A 13,328-nucleotide genomic window follows, 5' to 3' on the forward strand; every position below is an offset into this window, starting at 1 on the left:
TTCTTAGAACCTCTAGTAATGGTAATTTGTAGTGTGACATGAAATGACTATATATGATATAATAATTTCATTTAATCAAGCACACAAATCATATCAGGAATGAAATAGTCTTTGGTTAAATAGAGCTAGTTTTGAAAACAGATTTTACATTCTACATGCATCACATGGCACAAACAATGACATCATTACAATTCAAATTTTACAATAATTGACTTTCTGTTATAGCAATCAAATAAGCATCAATAAATCATCCTAGAGAGGTTTTATTTTCAGAACAGTATTTAAGAGTTCAATTATTTAAATAAATACAGACATTTTGGAAAAATTGTAGAAATACCTTTTGTTTTGTTTTTAAGAGATAAAGTCTCACTCTATCACTCAAGTGTGGTGGCATGATCATAGCTCACTGCAGTGTCAAACTCCTGGCCTCGAAGCAATCCTCCCACCTCAGCCTCTCAAGTAGCTAGAACTACAGGTGTACACCACCATGCCGGGCTTTTTTTTTTTAATAAACATTTTTGATAGTGATGGGGGGGGGGTCTCACGATGTTGCCCAGGCTGGTCTTGAACTCTTGACCTCAAGTGATCCTCCTGCCTTGGCCTCCCAAAGTGTTGGGATTACAGGTGTGAGCTACCTTGCCCAGCCTAGAAATACTTTTCAACCAAAAAGCGACTCTCTTATAAACAGCTAATATATACAAGGCACATTGAAATAAGTAACATCAGAATTATACTTTACATGTCAAAATCATGGATATGTACAGTCACTGTAAATAAAAATATGGTGGTCTGGATAGACTTTAATCAGCTTATTCACTAAAACAGAATTATTTCCCACAATATTTAGAGGAAGATCACTAGAAATATAGTTATTCTCTATAAAATCAGTGGAGAATCATTATATACACACCTGGATACTTATGTACACCTATAGCTTACTCAACATGTTTATATCAGAAATTTGAAGATGTGCTTTCCTCCTAAGTGACCCACTTAAAATCTATACAGCAGATTTGTTGAATTCTTATTAATTTGTATTTAACATTCAATGGAACATACTTAAGAAAATGTTAAAGAATTTTACATCTCTTCTGCAAATGGATATATTAACAGTTAACAAATGAAATGCTTTGTATTAGGTTTTGGCCTATAGCTCAGTTCCTTATTTTATTAGGGACTAATAAGAGAGTACAAATGCCTTATTAAGCTAAGCCTTAAATCTTGTTTATGTTAATTGTATAACAATTAACATAATTGTTATGACATAAATGTCAGAGATAATTGTAGATTCTGAGACAGTTGTAGATAATTGTAGATTCACATGCAGTTGTAAGAAATAATACAGAGATCCTATGTTCTTTTCACCCAGTTTTCCCCAATGGCACGTCTTGCTAAACTATAGTACAACATCCTAACCAGAATCTTCACATTGATTTGGTCAAGATACTGAACATGTCCATTACCACAAGGATCTCTTGTGCTATCCTTTTACAGTTATGCCCAACTCTCTTGTTCTCCCCACTCCTGCCTGGCAACCCCAAATCTATTCTCCATTCCTATACTTTTGCATTTCAAAATGTTATGTAAATGGAATCATAGAGTGTGCAAACTTTTATGATTGGCTTTGCCCACTCAGCATAATTCTCTGGAATTCATCCCAGTAGTTACCCATATGAGTAATTCGTTCTTTTTTATTGCTGAGTAGTATTCAGCCCCACCCACTGTTCCACCAGCCACCTGTTAAAGGCCATCTGATTGCTCCAAGTTTTTAAACATTATGGATAAAGCTGATATGAACATTCATGCACAAGTTTTTGTGTGAACCTCTTTTATTTCTCTGGAATAAATCCCCAGGAGCAATTGAGGGTCAACATGGCAGTTGCATGTTTAGTTTTATGGGAAACTGCCAAATGGTTTTTTGGAGTGGCTGTTCCATTTTACATTCCCATCACTAGTATACGACTGACCCAGTTTATCTGCATCTTTGTCAGCATTTGGTGTTATCATTATGTTTTATTTGAGCAATTTTGGTTGGTATGTAGTGATAGCTCATCGTAGTATTAGTTTGCAGTTCCCTGGTGACTAGTGCTGCTGAATATCTTTTTATGTGTTTATTTGCCATTTGTATATCCTCTGCAGTGAACTGTCTGCTCATGTGCTCCATTTTCTAATTAAAATTTTTTTAACTGCTGAGTTTTGACAGTTCTTTATATATTCTAGATACTAATCTTTTGTTGGATATGTGGTTTGGAAATACTTTCTCTCAGGAAGTAGCCTGTCTTCTTGGTCTTTTAACACGGTCTGTTGCAGAACAAATGTTTTAAATTCTGATGAAGTTTAATTTTAATTTATCAAATTTTTCTTTTATGAATTGTGCTTTTGGTATCAAGTCTAAGAACTCTTTGCTTAGCCTTTGTTCCCAAAGATTTTCTATATTCTATAGTTTTGTAGTTTTACATTTTATGTTTACAGATATGATCTCTTTTGAGTTAATTTTTTTATAAGGTATAAAGTTTAGTCCAAGGTTCATTTTATTTGCCTACAGATGTCCACTTGCTCCACATTTATTGAAAAGGTTATTCTTTGTTGAATTAGTTTGTACTTTTGTAAAAAAAAAAATCAGTTGAGCATATGTGTGTGGGCCTGTTTCTAGATTCCCTATTCTGTTCCATCGATATGTGTTTCTACGCCTCCACCAAATACCACACTTCTTGAGTACTGTAGCTACGTAGTAACTCTATATTAAATAGAATGACTTCTCCTACCTTATTCTGCTTTTACAAGATTCTTTTAGCTATTTCAATGCCTGTGCCTTTCCATGTAACTTTTAAAATAAGCTTGTATTGGTCTACAAAATCCTTGCTGAGATTTTGATAGGAATTGCATTAAACCTAGAGATGGAGAGAGGGAGAACTGATCTCTTTACTGTTTTGCATCTTCCAATCCAAGAACATGGTATCTCTCTTTCTTTGTTTAGGTCATTAATTTCTTTTCTTAGCATCTAAAAATTTTCACTACATAGGTCCTGGGTAAGTTTTGTTTATACGTAAGTATTTCACTTTGGAGTGATTGCAAATGGTATTGTGTTTTTAGTTTTTCCCCACATGTTCATCGTTAGCGTAGAGAAATGCAATTGACTTTTGTGTGCCAATCTTGTGTCCTGAGACATTGCTGCACTCACTAGTTCCAGAGTTTCTTTTTTGAAAAATAGATTATTTGGAATTTTCTATGTAGGCAATCCTGTCATCTCTAAATAGGGATGCATTTTTTTTTTCTTTCTGATCTGTATGTATTTAATCTCTTTTTCTTGCCTTATTGTCATATCTAGAACTTCCAGAACAGTCTCTAAAATTTTAATCAGTGTAAATTTCTAGAGATTTGCTGAAACACACTTGCCTGAATGGAGTCCATCAAACTTAAAACTATGAATTTTCAACACTATTCTTAGCCAGCCTTTTCAGGTTTCATTTCCTGTAATTTGGATAAATAGCTGATAACATTCATCAGTAGTTATAAATGGCATTCACTCGACAAAGTCCTTTGGAGCAGCAGTGACCTTGTTGAACTAAATGGAACCTGACTATAAACGCAAACCTAGCAAGGGGACCTTATCTGCAGGACAGGATCAGGAGGCAGCAAAGCTCCCAGTATGAAGGTGTGAGGTGGACTGGTGCAATACATTTGAGCATGTCATTTGTTCTTCCAGCTTTCTCCCCTTTTTTCTAAATTGGAATAGCAATAATTTTAAACTCTGAAAATATAAAATTCCCTCAGAGGTACCTTATTCTTATATATTAGAAATCACCACTGTTAGGAACTCTTTTGAAGACTGGCTTATGACAAATAAATAATTCTCTGCATCTTACTATGTTTTTAGCAATAGGTAATTAAAATGTATTTTGACAGGCCAGGTGCGGTGGCTCACGCCTGTAATCCCAGCACTTTGGGAGGCCCAGACGGGCGGATCACGAGGTCAGGAGATCGAAACCATCCTGGCTAACATGGTGAAACCCCGTCTCTACTAAAAAAATACAAAAAACTAGCCGGGCGAGGTGGCGGGCACCTGTAGTCCCAGCTACTCGAGAGGCCGAGGCAGGAGAATGGCCTAAACCTGGGAGGCAGAGCTTGCAGTGAGCTGAGATCCGGCCACTGCACATATATATATACATATATATATTTTTTGACAACTCAAACTCTCATCATGTGTTATTTTGTTAAGCAAAAGTTTATAATCATTAATAACACTTTTATTTACTTGAAAAATGCATATTTCCTATATATAGTGATGTGTTTTTTATGTTATACAACCTCCCTAACCTACCAAAGAAAGTTTATAGCCATTACAGAAAGACAGAAAACTTGAGACAGCTCCACCCTTTATAGGTTTTAATGATCAGAGGTCTTAGATATATATACATAGGTCCATGTAGGGCCTTAGAAGTGTACACAGGTACAGTCTAATTTCTTGAAAACACTAGGAGCTCCTACATACAATATGTAGAAAATTTTAAATCTATAGTAAGAATCAAATTTCAGACATTTTTTTCCCCCCCAAAAGCAAGAAACATCATCTCCAGGCAAGCTAGTCCTTTTTTACAATCACTTTACTGATTTTCCTGGTTCAGTTTCTACCCGTGCATTTCAATAACTCTTTTGTTGTTAAGACTGGACATCTTCTAGGAACCACGCCACCCGTGTCTGCAGTGAGCTGTCTGGGATGTGGACTCAGTCCTCTCTGAGTCTAGTTTTCTTGTCTGTAAGAGCCAATGATGACATGCATCTCATTGGTTGCAGGGCTTAAATGAGATGGCTTCTGCTGAGGGCCTAGCCCATGGCTGGGCAGGCAGTGGGCCCTCAGCTACTGGCTTCCCTTCTTCCTTCTGTAACATGCTGCCTTTACTTTCCCAGCTTCACCCTCTCCCCTCTCCGCTTTCCCCACCACAGAATGGGGAGCTTCTTATTTTGGATGCCCCTGTTCATGCATGAGAGAGGGGAACGCTTGCCAGAGGTATGAGCAGCAGGGATCTGGGGAGCTTAATGTCAAAGCTGCTCCTTTCTCTTTAACGCACTGCCATGGCTGCTTACATAGAGAAGGGCTGTGCACAAAGCATCCTGTGTTCTTACACTGCTTTCATGTCATGGTGGGAAAAAAGTTGCATAAGTGACCAGTACCTTCTAGCCAATATGACCTGATAATGCACCTGCAATCCACCAGCAGAAGGAGTAATCCACAGACACACAGTCCTCCACCTCACCCTAAAAACAATATTGTGGCCGCGTGATGCACAGTCAGCTCCTTCGTGGTCATGATGAGCTTAGAACCAAGACTGCATTTGGCACAGCAAGCAACAAAAACACTCTCACAATACAAAGCAATCACATTGTAGGTACAGGCATTGTCTTTTCTTAAAGAGTGAAACAACAATGATCTCAGAACATCATTTTGACCACCAGCTATTATATGATTTCTGAATAGGTGAGTCTGGACTGAATACAATGGAATAAAGACTATCTACGTGAAGTATCCGTGTGAGTTGGAGATCTGCAAATGACCACTTTAATCTCAAATCTAGCATAGAGTTCCCTGTTCACCCTCTCTCATTCTGCTGCAGGGATGGCAGGGCTGCTATGAACCCCTCAACAAAGAGACAGTGGTCAATGGCTGTCTGGCTGCATCACTGAAAAGGTTTTTATTCAAGTGCAAACACCAAGGACTTTCTTCTTACTCCATCAGGCCTTTCTGGGAACTGCTTTGAAATATTCCTCCCTTGAAATATTGGATACGCCTCCATACCATTTCTGAAGCCAGATATGTTCTATCCTCATCTTCATAAAGAACCATTCATATTGACGAGGCCACTTCCTCATCCCTGGGTGCCTGTAGGAATAAAGAGAGACCACAGTAAAGCTGCTCTTATCAGAGGAGTGCACCCTGGGCCAAGTCACGGGACCTCCAGACTCCAGGCTTCATTTGGGCTGACAGCCGCTCAGAGGCAGAACCAGGGAGCTGAGTGTCAGTGCCTGGGACCACCACAGGAAGTCAGGGACTGTAGACCTTAGCCTAGTGGCTAGAGGCTCAAGTCGTGGGCCAGGCTCCTTGGTGTGAATCTCAGTTCAACTGCTGATGAGCCGTGACGCCAGTGGGCTGTCGGCACTCTCAAGCCTCTGTCTCATTACCTGTCACGTGGGGTGACGTTGACGGAGCTTTTCATAGGGCGGTGTGGGGAAGCAGGCATTGAACCACATATAAAACACCTGCAGAGAGTAAGTGCTCAGCGGAGGCTGGCTACCATTATTAGGAAACAAAGAAAGGCTTTATGCATCTCTATATGAAATGTTAACAGAATGGTGAGCCTGTGAATCCAGCTTGTTCATAGGAAGATTTCTAGTCGTGCAGCAGGCTGAGAGCTACTAAGGCAAGTGAGAGCCAGCTGGAGTTGACCAGGCAACGCCACATCCCGTCTTGTGCTGTTGACTGACTTGCCTCTCCCCCGTGCATATCCCTAAATATGCTGCGGTATCATTGAGGGCAGGGGCTGTGGCTCACTTCTTTCTTTTTTAACTTCATAAAAATTTCCTTTATCTCTAAAAGTGTTATACACATAATTCAAAGACCAAGTCCAAACTGGGAAAAACATTTATTACAAAGCAAATGCAATAATAGGTTGATGATCTTTATTTATTAAAAAAAAAAGTTTTTTTTTTTTTTTTTTTTTTTTTAGAGATAGGATCTTGCTCTGTTGCCCTGGCTGGAGTGCAGGGGTGGGATCATAGTTCACTGCAGCCTTGACCTCCTGGGCTCAAGCGATCCTCCTGCTTCAGCCTCATGAGTAGCATGCCACCATGCCTGGCTAATAAAAAATTTTTTTTTTTTGTAGAGATACAGTCTTACTATGTTGCCCAGGCTGGTCTTGAACTCCTGGCCTCAAGCAATCCTTCTGCCTCAGCCTTCCAAAGTGCTGGAATTAGAGGTGTGTGCCACCACACCCAGTCAATCATCTTTTTGAAGAATAATTTATTTTGAAACAATAATAAACATAGGGGGAAGTTGAAAGTACAGTATCCAAAACTGTTTTATTTTCTTAATCCATTTGAACAAAAGTTGCTGATCTGATGCCATAACACCCCAAATATTATGCAGCCAAGATAATGACATGATTTTTGTTGTTTTAAGAAACCTGCTTTTGTACTGATAACTGGAACGAAGTTTGATACCTGGAAGTGGTGCTGGTGCAACAAACCCTAATCCATGGGGCACTGGCTTTGGGCCCAGGCAGTGGGTGGAAGCTGGAAGGGCCCTGAAGAGACCGACAGTGAGGGCTTATAAAAAGGTAGTGCCTGGCTGGGTGGAGTGGTTCACACCTGTCATCCCAGCACTTTGAGAGGCTGAGGCGGGAGGATCACATGAGGCCAGGAGTTCGAGACCAGCCTGGACAACATGGCAAAACCCCTTCTCTACTAAAAATACAAAAATTAGCCAGGTGTGGTGGCGCACACCTGTAACCCCAGCTACTCGGAAGGCTGAGGCACAAGAATCACTTGAACCAGGGAGGCAGAGGTTGCAGTGAGCCGAGATCATGCCACTGCACTCCAGCCTGGGCGACAGACTGAGACTCTGTCTCCAAAAAAGGTCGTGCCTGTGGGTAGTCCCAGCTACTCAGGAGGCTGAGGCAAGAAGATCCCTTGAGCCCAGGAGTTGAAGGCTGCAGTGAAATATGATCATGCCACTGAACTCCAGCCTGCACAAAAGAAAAAGACCTTGTCTCCAAAATTAAAAATAAAAGCAGAGAAAGGCTACCGAAAGCTGGAGGTAAGGGGACCCACATTATGTAGCGGTAGGCAGGCTTGGCAATGCTGTTGTCTATAGTTAGGTGGAAAATAGGAAATGTTCATATCCTTCGCCCACTTTTTGATGGAGTTGTTTGTTTTTTTCTTGTAAATTTGTTTAAGTTCCTTGTCGGTTCTGGATATTAGACCTTTGTCAGATGGGTAGATTGAAAACATTTTCTCCCATTCTGTAGGTTGCCTGTTCACTCTGATGATAGCTTCTTTTGCTGTGCAGAAGCTCTTTAGTTTAATTAGACCCCATTTATCAATTTTGGCTTTTGTTGCAATTGCTTTTGGTGTTTTAGTCATGAAGCAAAAGAAGACATTTAAGCGGCCAACAAGTATATGAAACAAAGCTCAACATCACTGATCATCAGAGAAATGCAAATCAAAACCACAATGAGATACCATCCCATGGCAGTCAGAACGGCAATCATTAAAAAGTCAGGAAACAACAGATGCTGGCAAGGCTGAGGAGAAATAGAAATGCTTTTACACTGTTGGTGGGAATGTAAATAACTTCAACCAATGTGGCAATTCCTCAAGGATCTAGAACCAGAAATACCATTTGACCCAGCAATCTCATGACTGCATATATACCCAAAGGATTATAAATCATTCTACTATAAAGACACATGTGCACGTATGTTTATTGCAGCACTCTTTATAATAGCAAAGACTTGGAACCAACCCAAATGCCCATCAGTAATAGACTGGATAAAGAAAATGTGGTACATATACACCATGGAATACTATGTAGCCATAGAAAAGGATGAATTCATGTCCTTTGCAGGGACATGGATGAAGCTGGAAGCCATCATCCTCAGCAAACTAACACCGGAACAGAAAACTAAACACCGCATGTTCTCACTCCTAAGTGGGAGTTGAACAATGAGAACACACAGACACAGGGAGGGGAACATCACACACCTGGGGCCTGCTGGGGGGTGGGGGCAAGGGGATGAAAAGCATTAGGACACATACCTAATGTATGGGGGGCTTAAAACCTAGATGACAGGTACAGCAAACCACCATGGCACATGTATACCTATGTAACAAACCCGCACGTTCTGCACATGTATCCCAGTACTTAAAATAAAAATTAAAAACAAGAAAATAGGAAATAAACCTAACGAATCCACTGATCTAGGGAAGATTTTGGCCTCTTCTAATTGCTTATAATAACATGTGAAAGAAGAGAGGAACTCAAGAACTAGAGTTGAGTTTAAAAGCTAGCAATAAAAAATAAAAATAAAAATAAAAACGTTTGTGCGCACACACACACACACACACACATCATCTGTTTCTTTAAGTATTGAAAGCCATGAGCTCATGTGACCATATCCAATCCCAGTAATTCTAGTTTTCCCCAATTATGCCTTTAGCCCTTTTCTGTGTCCTTACAAGGCTTGCTTATTCGCCGCATCCCTGTGTGCAGGATCTTCCTCTTCCCGTGGGGTTGTGGATCGCCCCTCCAGCTCAACGCTTGCCTTCGTGTTACCCTCCCTCTACTGCAGACCAATGCCTTCTAGCCTGTTTCCATCGCTGCACCAGCCCGCACCCCAGCTCCGAGCCTCCATTTCTGGCTGCCCCTGCATGGACACCTGTGGAAAGGCCACCCCTGCGTGCATGCACTGTCCTCAGCTTGCACAAGCTCTGACTCCAGGCTGGGCCACCCTCTCACTTGTGTGGACCCCTACAGCTGTGGTTCTCAAACTTTAGCATGCACATCAATTTCCTGCAGCATGCCTTTTACAATACAGATTCCTGAGCCTTGTTTCCGGAGAGTTTGATCCAGTAAGTAGGCGGAGGTGGGGCCCGTAAAGCTGCATCTAAGTCAGCATCCTACTGATTTAAGGGTGAGAACACCACACTGCAAAACGTTGTGCTGGCATCCCCAGCAGGCAATGTGCTTTGTTTTGAGTGGATGCTTGAAAATGTTTGTGGTGTTGACGAGAAAGGCTCAGCTCTTTTCACGGCAAGGCAGGGCACCGTCAAAGGTTGGAAGTAGGTAGGAATTACCTAGAATAGCTCAGTGCAGTGCTCTCCAGAGGCATTCACCTGGCTTCTGCTGCCACTGCTAGTGATCTCCACAGCCAGGCTAGCTTGGTCCTATTACCACTGAAGGGCAGTGGAGACTAATCACCGTCATTGCATCAGAGGCATCAAATGGCACAGCCTGACCTCTGCTTATTATTATTGTGTATTTCTGGGCTTACCAATTTTAAAGCATTTACACACCTTGAAAACATGGCTTGCTTGGCAAATTCTACTTCTTCTGGAGACACTGCGATCATCCGGCCAGTGAGCGTTAACCGGACACATCGGGGATCTTCTGGGTCAACAATGTTTTTTCTGCATGTGAAAAACATTTTTCGTATATCAGAACAAGGATAGAACATCAGCTGGCAATTCTAACAATTTTATAAAATTAAAAATAGTACTCACATTCCTGGTTATATCATTCAGGTTATGTGATGGATAGTTACTTTAAAATACCCAGGCCTTGTAATAGGTGTGCTTGTGTAGGTTAGATATCAGTCTGCATTCTGGGGCAGTGAGATAACATCTGAAGCCCCCTAGTCAAAAGCGCCCATTTGAGGGTGGAGGAAATTGAGACAGGAAAGTTTCCTGACTCCCTCAAGGGGCTTGGGACAGCGGGGTAGGGTGGGGTTTTTTCGGGGAGTGGGGGTGCTTGTTTTGCTGAGCTCAAACCCCTTGCAGGAGGGGGAGTACACAGGTGAGCAGGTGCATGAGCTGGGGCGAGTTCCTTTTTTAGGCAGGAATGAACCCCGTACCAAGTTGTCCACAAACTCTGGAGCCCCAGAGGGCATTTATTACAAACAGTGCTCTTTAAGTGGCTGCCATCAGCAGATGGCTGTGTTAACCAGCTCAGTGGTGAGTCGGGGTGACATACACCCTGACCTCTTGGTACCCAGGTTCGTGTCTGGCATCCAGGAAGAATCGGGTCATACAGACTTAAAGACTGGTGAGTGCAGAGGTTTTATGAAGCAGTGGAAGTGGCTCTCAGTAGAAGAGCTGGAAAGGGGCTGGTGCAGGAAGGTGATCTTTCCCTGGGACCTGGCCATCTCCAGCCAGGCTCCTCTCCAAAGTCGTGCCATCTGAAGTTAAGCTGTATCTATCCATTCTCTCTGACTCTCAGTTGCTGCTTCTCCTCTCAAAGTCTGGCTGCTTTTCCCTCTGCCAGCTGCGGTCTGAGGTTTACATGGGCACAGGATGTGGGGGCAGGGCAGGCCAAAAAGCAACATTCAGGCTCAAAAACAGGAATGCCTGTTCTCATTTAGGGCTTCAGGTCCAGGCTTGAGGGTGGAGCCCTCGCCAGGGACCCTGCTCCCGTTCCTATCAAAATGGGGAGTTACTATTCAAAGGGAATGATGTTTCAGTTCTGCTACGAATAAGTGCTAGAGATCTGCTATACAACATAAGGGTTCACAAAATAATATTGTGCACATAAAAATTTACTAAGAGGGTAGATCTCAGGTGAGTTTTCTTTTCTTTTTTTTTTTTTTTTTAACTGCAGAAACAAAACACATCAAACGGACACAAGAAAACTTTGGCAGGTGTTGGATGTGTGTGTAATATGAATGGCATCCCTGGAGTTGTACAATGCATCTGTCTGGATCCAGCAGTGACTGGAATAAGGGATTTCAAATATCGCCATCAGAACCTGCACTGGAGGCTTCCTTAATCAGCAGAAAGTGTATTAGAAATAATAAGAACAGTAGTGTGATCGCATTTGTGACTGCTTGCTAAGAAATGTTTCTGCGGTGACAGAGTTATCCTAAGACCTGTTTCCATTTTAAAGGTCACCTGGCGGTGAGGATGTGGGGAAGAAAACTTTTTCTTCTTCTTCTTCTTTTTTTTTTTTTTGAGATGGAGTCTCGCTGTGTCACCCAGGCTGGAGTGCAATAGTGAAATCTTGGCTCACTGCAACTTGTGCCTCCCGGGTTCAAGCAATTCTCCTGCCTCAGCCTCCAGAGTAGCTGGGATTACAGGTGCCAGCAACCATGCCCAGCTAATTTTTTTTTTTGTGAGACAGAGTCTCACTCTCTCGCCCAGGCTGGAGAGCAGTGGTGCAATCTTGGCTCACTGTAACCTCCGCGTCCCAGGTTCAAGCAATTCTCCTGCCCCAGCCTCCCGAGTAGCGGGGACTACAGGCACGTTCTACCACACCCAGCTAATTTTTGTATTTTTAGTAGAGACAGGGTTTCACCATATTGGCCAAGTTGGTCTCAAACTCCTGACCTTGTGATTCGCCTGCCTCGGCCTCCCAAAGTGCTAGGATTGCAGGCGTGAGCCACTGTGCTGAGCCCAATTTTCGTATTTTTAATAGAGATGGGGTTTCACCATGTTGGTCAGGCTGGTCTTGAACTCCTGACCTCAGGTAATCCACCCACCTCAGCCTCCCAAAGTGCCGGGATTACAGGCGTGAGCCACTGTGCTCGGCCCAATTTTTGTATTTTTAATAGAGATGGGGTTTCGTCATGTTGGTCAGGCTGGTCTTGAACTCCTGACCTCAGGTAATCCACCTGCCTCAGCTTCCCAAAGTGCTGGGATGACAGGCGTGAGCCACCGTGCCTGGCCTGTGGGGAAGGGAACTTAGAGCTCTCACCTACCTCTAATCATGTCAGGGTGCCTATTTCTGGAAGAAGCATAAACAAGAGAATCTGATTCTCCAAATGTCGTTCAGATAGTGGCTTCATGGACATCCACAAGAGAAAGCTCTGCTTGGCCACAGCTTGTGCCTTATGCTGTTGCAAGCTGTGTCCATAAGTCTTTGGGAAGATGGTTCAAGGATAAAGTGGCACAATGAGAATATCAGTCACTTACATTCACTTAGTGTTTTTGGTATTTCTAAAAGGTTTGTGTATTCCATCATCTGCTGCTGTAGTAAGATTTGTCCATTTTTATACCAAGGACATTTGTACATCACCTCATTTTGTTTGAGCTTCATGACAACCCTAGGAGGTTTTATTATTAACCCCTGTTTAGAAGTAAGAAAAGTGAGAGTCAGAGGAGTTAAGTTGTCCAGGGCCATGGAGCTCACAGGGGTGCAGCCAGGCCTGTAGGACCCTACCTTAGGTCCTCTGGTCTCAAGTAGAAAGCTAGGCTACCTCCCAGCTACTTGGGAGGCTGAGGCGGGAGAATGGCATGAACCCGGGAGGCGGAGCTTGCAATGAGCCGAGATTGCGCCACTGCACTCCAGCCTGGGTGACTGAGCGAGACTCCGTCTAAAAAAAAAAAAAAAAAAGCTAGGCTCCCTGTCATCTGGTCAGAGTCTCACTCTGTCTCCCAGGCTGGCATGCAGTGGCGCGATCTCAGCTCACTGCAACCTCTGCCTCCCGGGTTCAAGCGAGTCTCTTGCCTCAGTTTCCCAAATAGCTGGGATTACAGGTGCACACCACCATGCCTGGCTAAGTTTTGTATTTTTAATGGCGGTGCGGTTTCACCATGTTGGCCAGGCTGGTCTCAAACTCCTG

The 13,328-nt window shown here is 42.7% G+C and overlaps 1 protein-coding gene across 1 annotated transcript in view; it reads right to left on the minus strand.

The window, feature by feature from the left end:
- Positions 1–4,551: 4,551 nt before the first annotated feature.
- CREG2 (cellular repressor of E1A stimulated genes 2) overlaps positions 4,552–13,328 on the minus strand; it is a 40,308-nt gene continuing 31,531 nt past the window's right edge. Inside the window, exons 3-4 of the mRNA XM_030921451.1 lie at positions 10,069–10,182; positions 4,552–5,878 (exon numbers count right to left, since the gene is read on the minus strand). Of these exons, the coding sequence (XP_030777311.1) occupies positions 5,731–5,878; positions 10,069–10,182 (262 nt within the window). The 3' untranslated portion in view covers positions 4,552–5,730. The remainder of the gene's footprint in view (positions 5,879–10,068; positions 10,183–13,328) is intronic.

This window comes from Rhinopithecus roxellana, chromosome 17 (genome assembly GCF_007565055.1).
Source record: "Rhinopithecus roxellana isolate Shanxi Qingling chromosome 17, ASM756505v1, whole genome shotgun sequence".
Taxonomy (NCBI): domain Eukaryota; kingdom Metazoa; phylum Chordata; class Mammalia; order Primates; family Cercopithecidae; genus Rhinopithecus; species Rhinopithecus roxellana.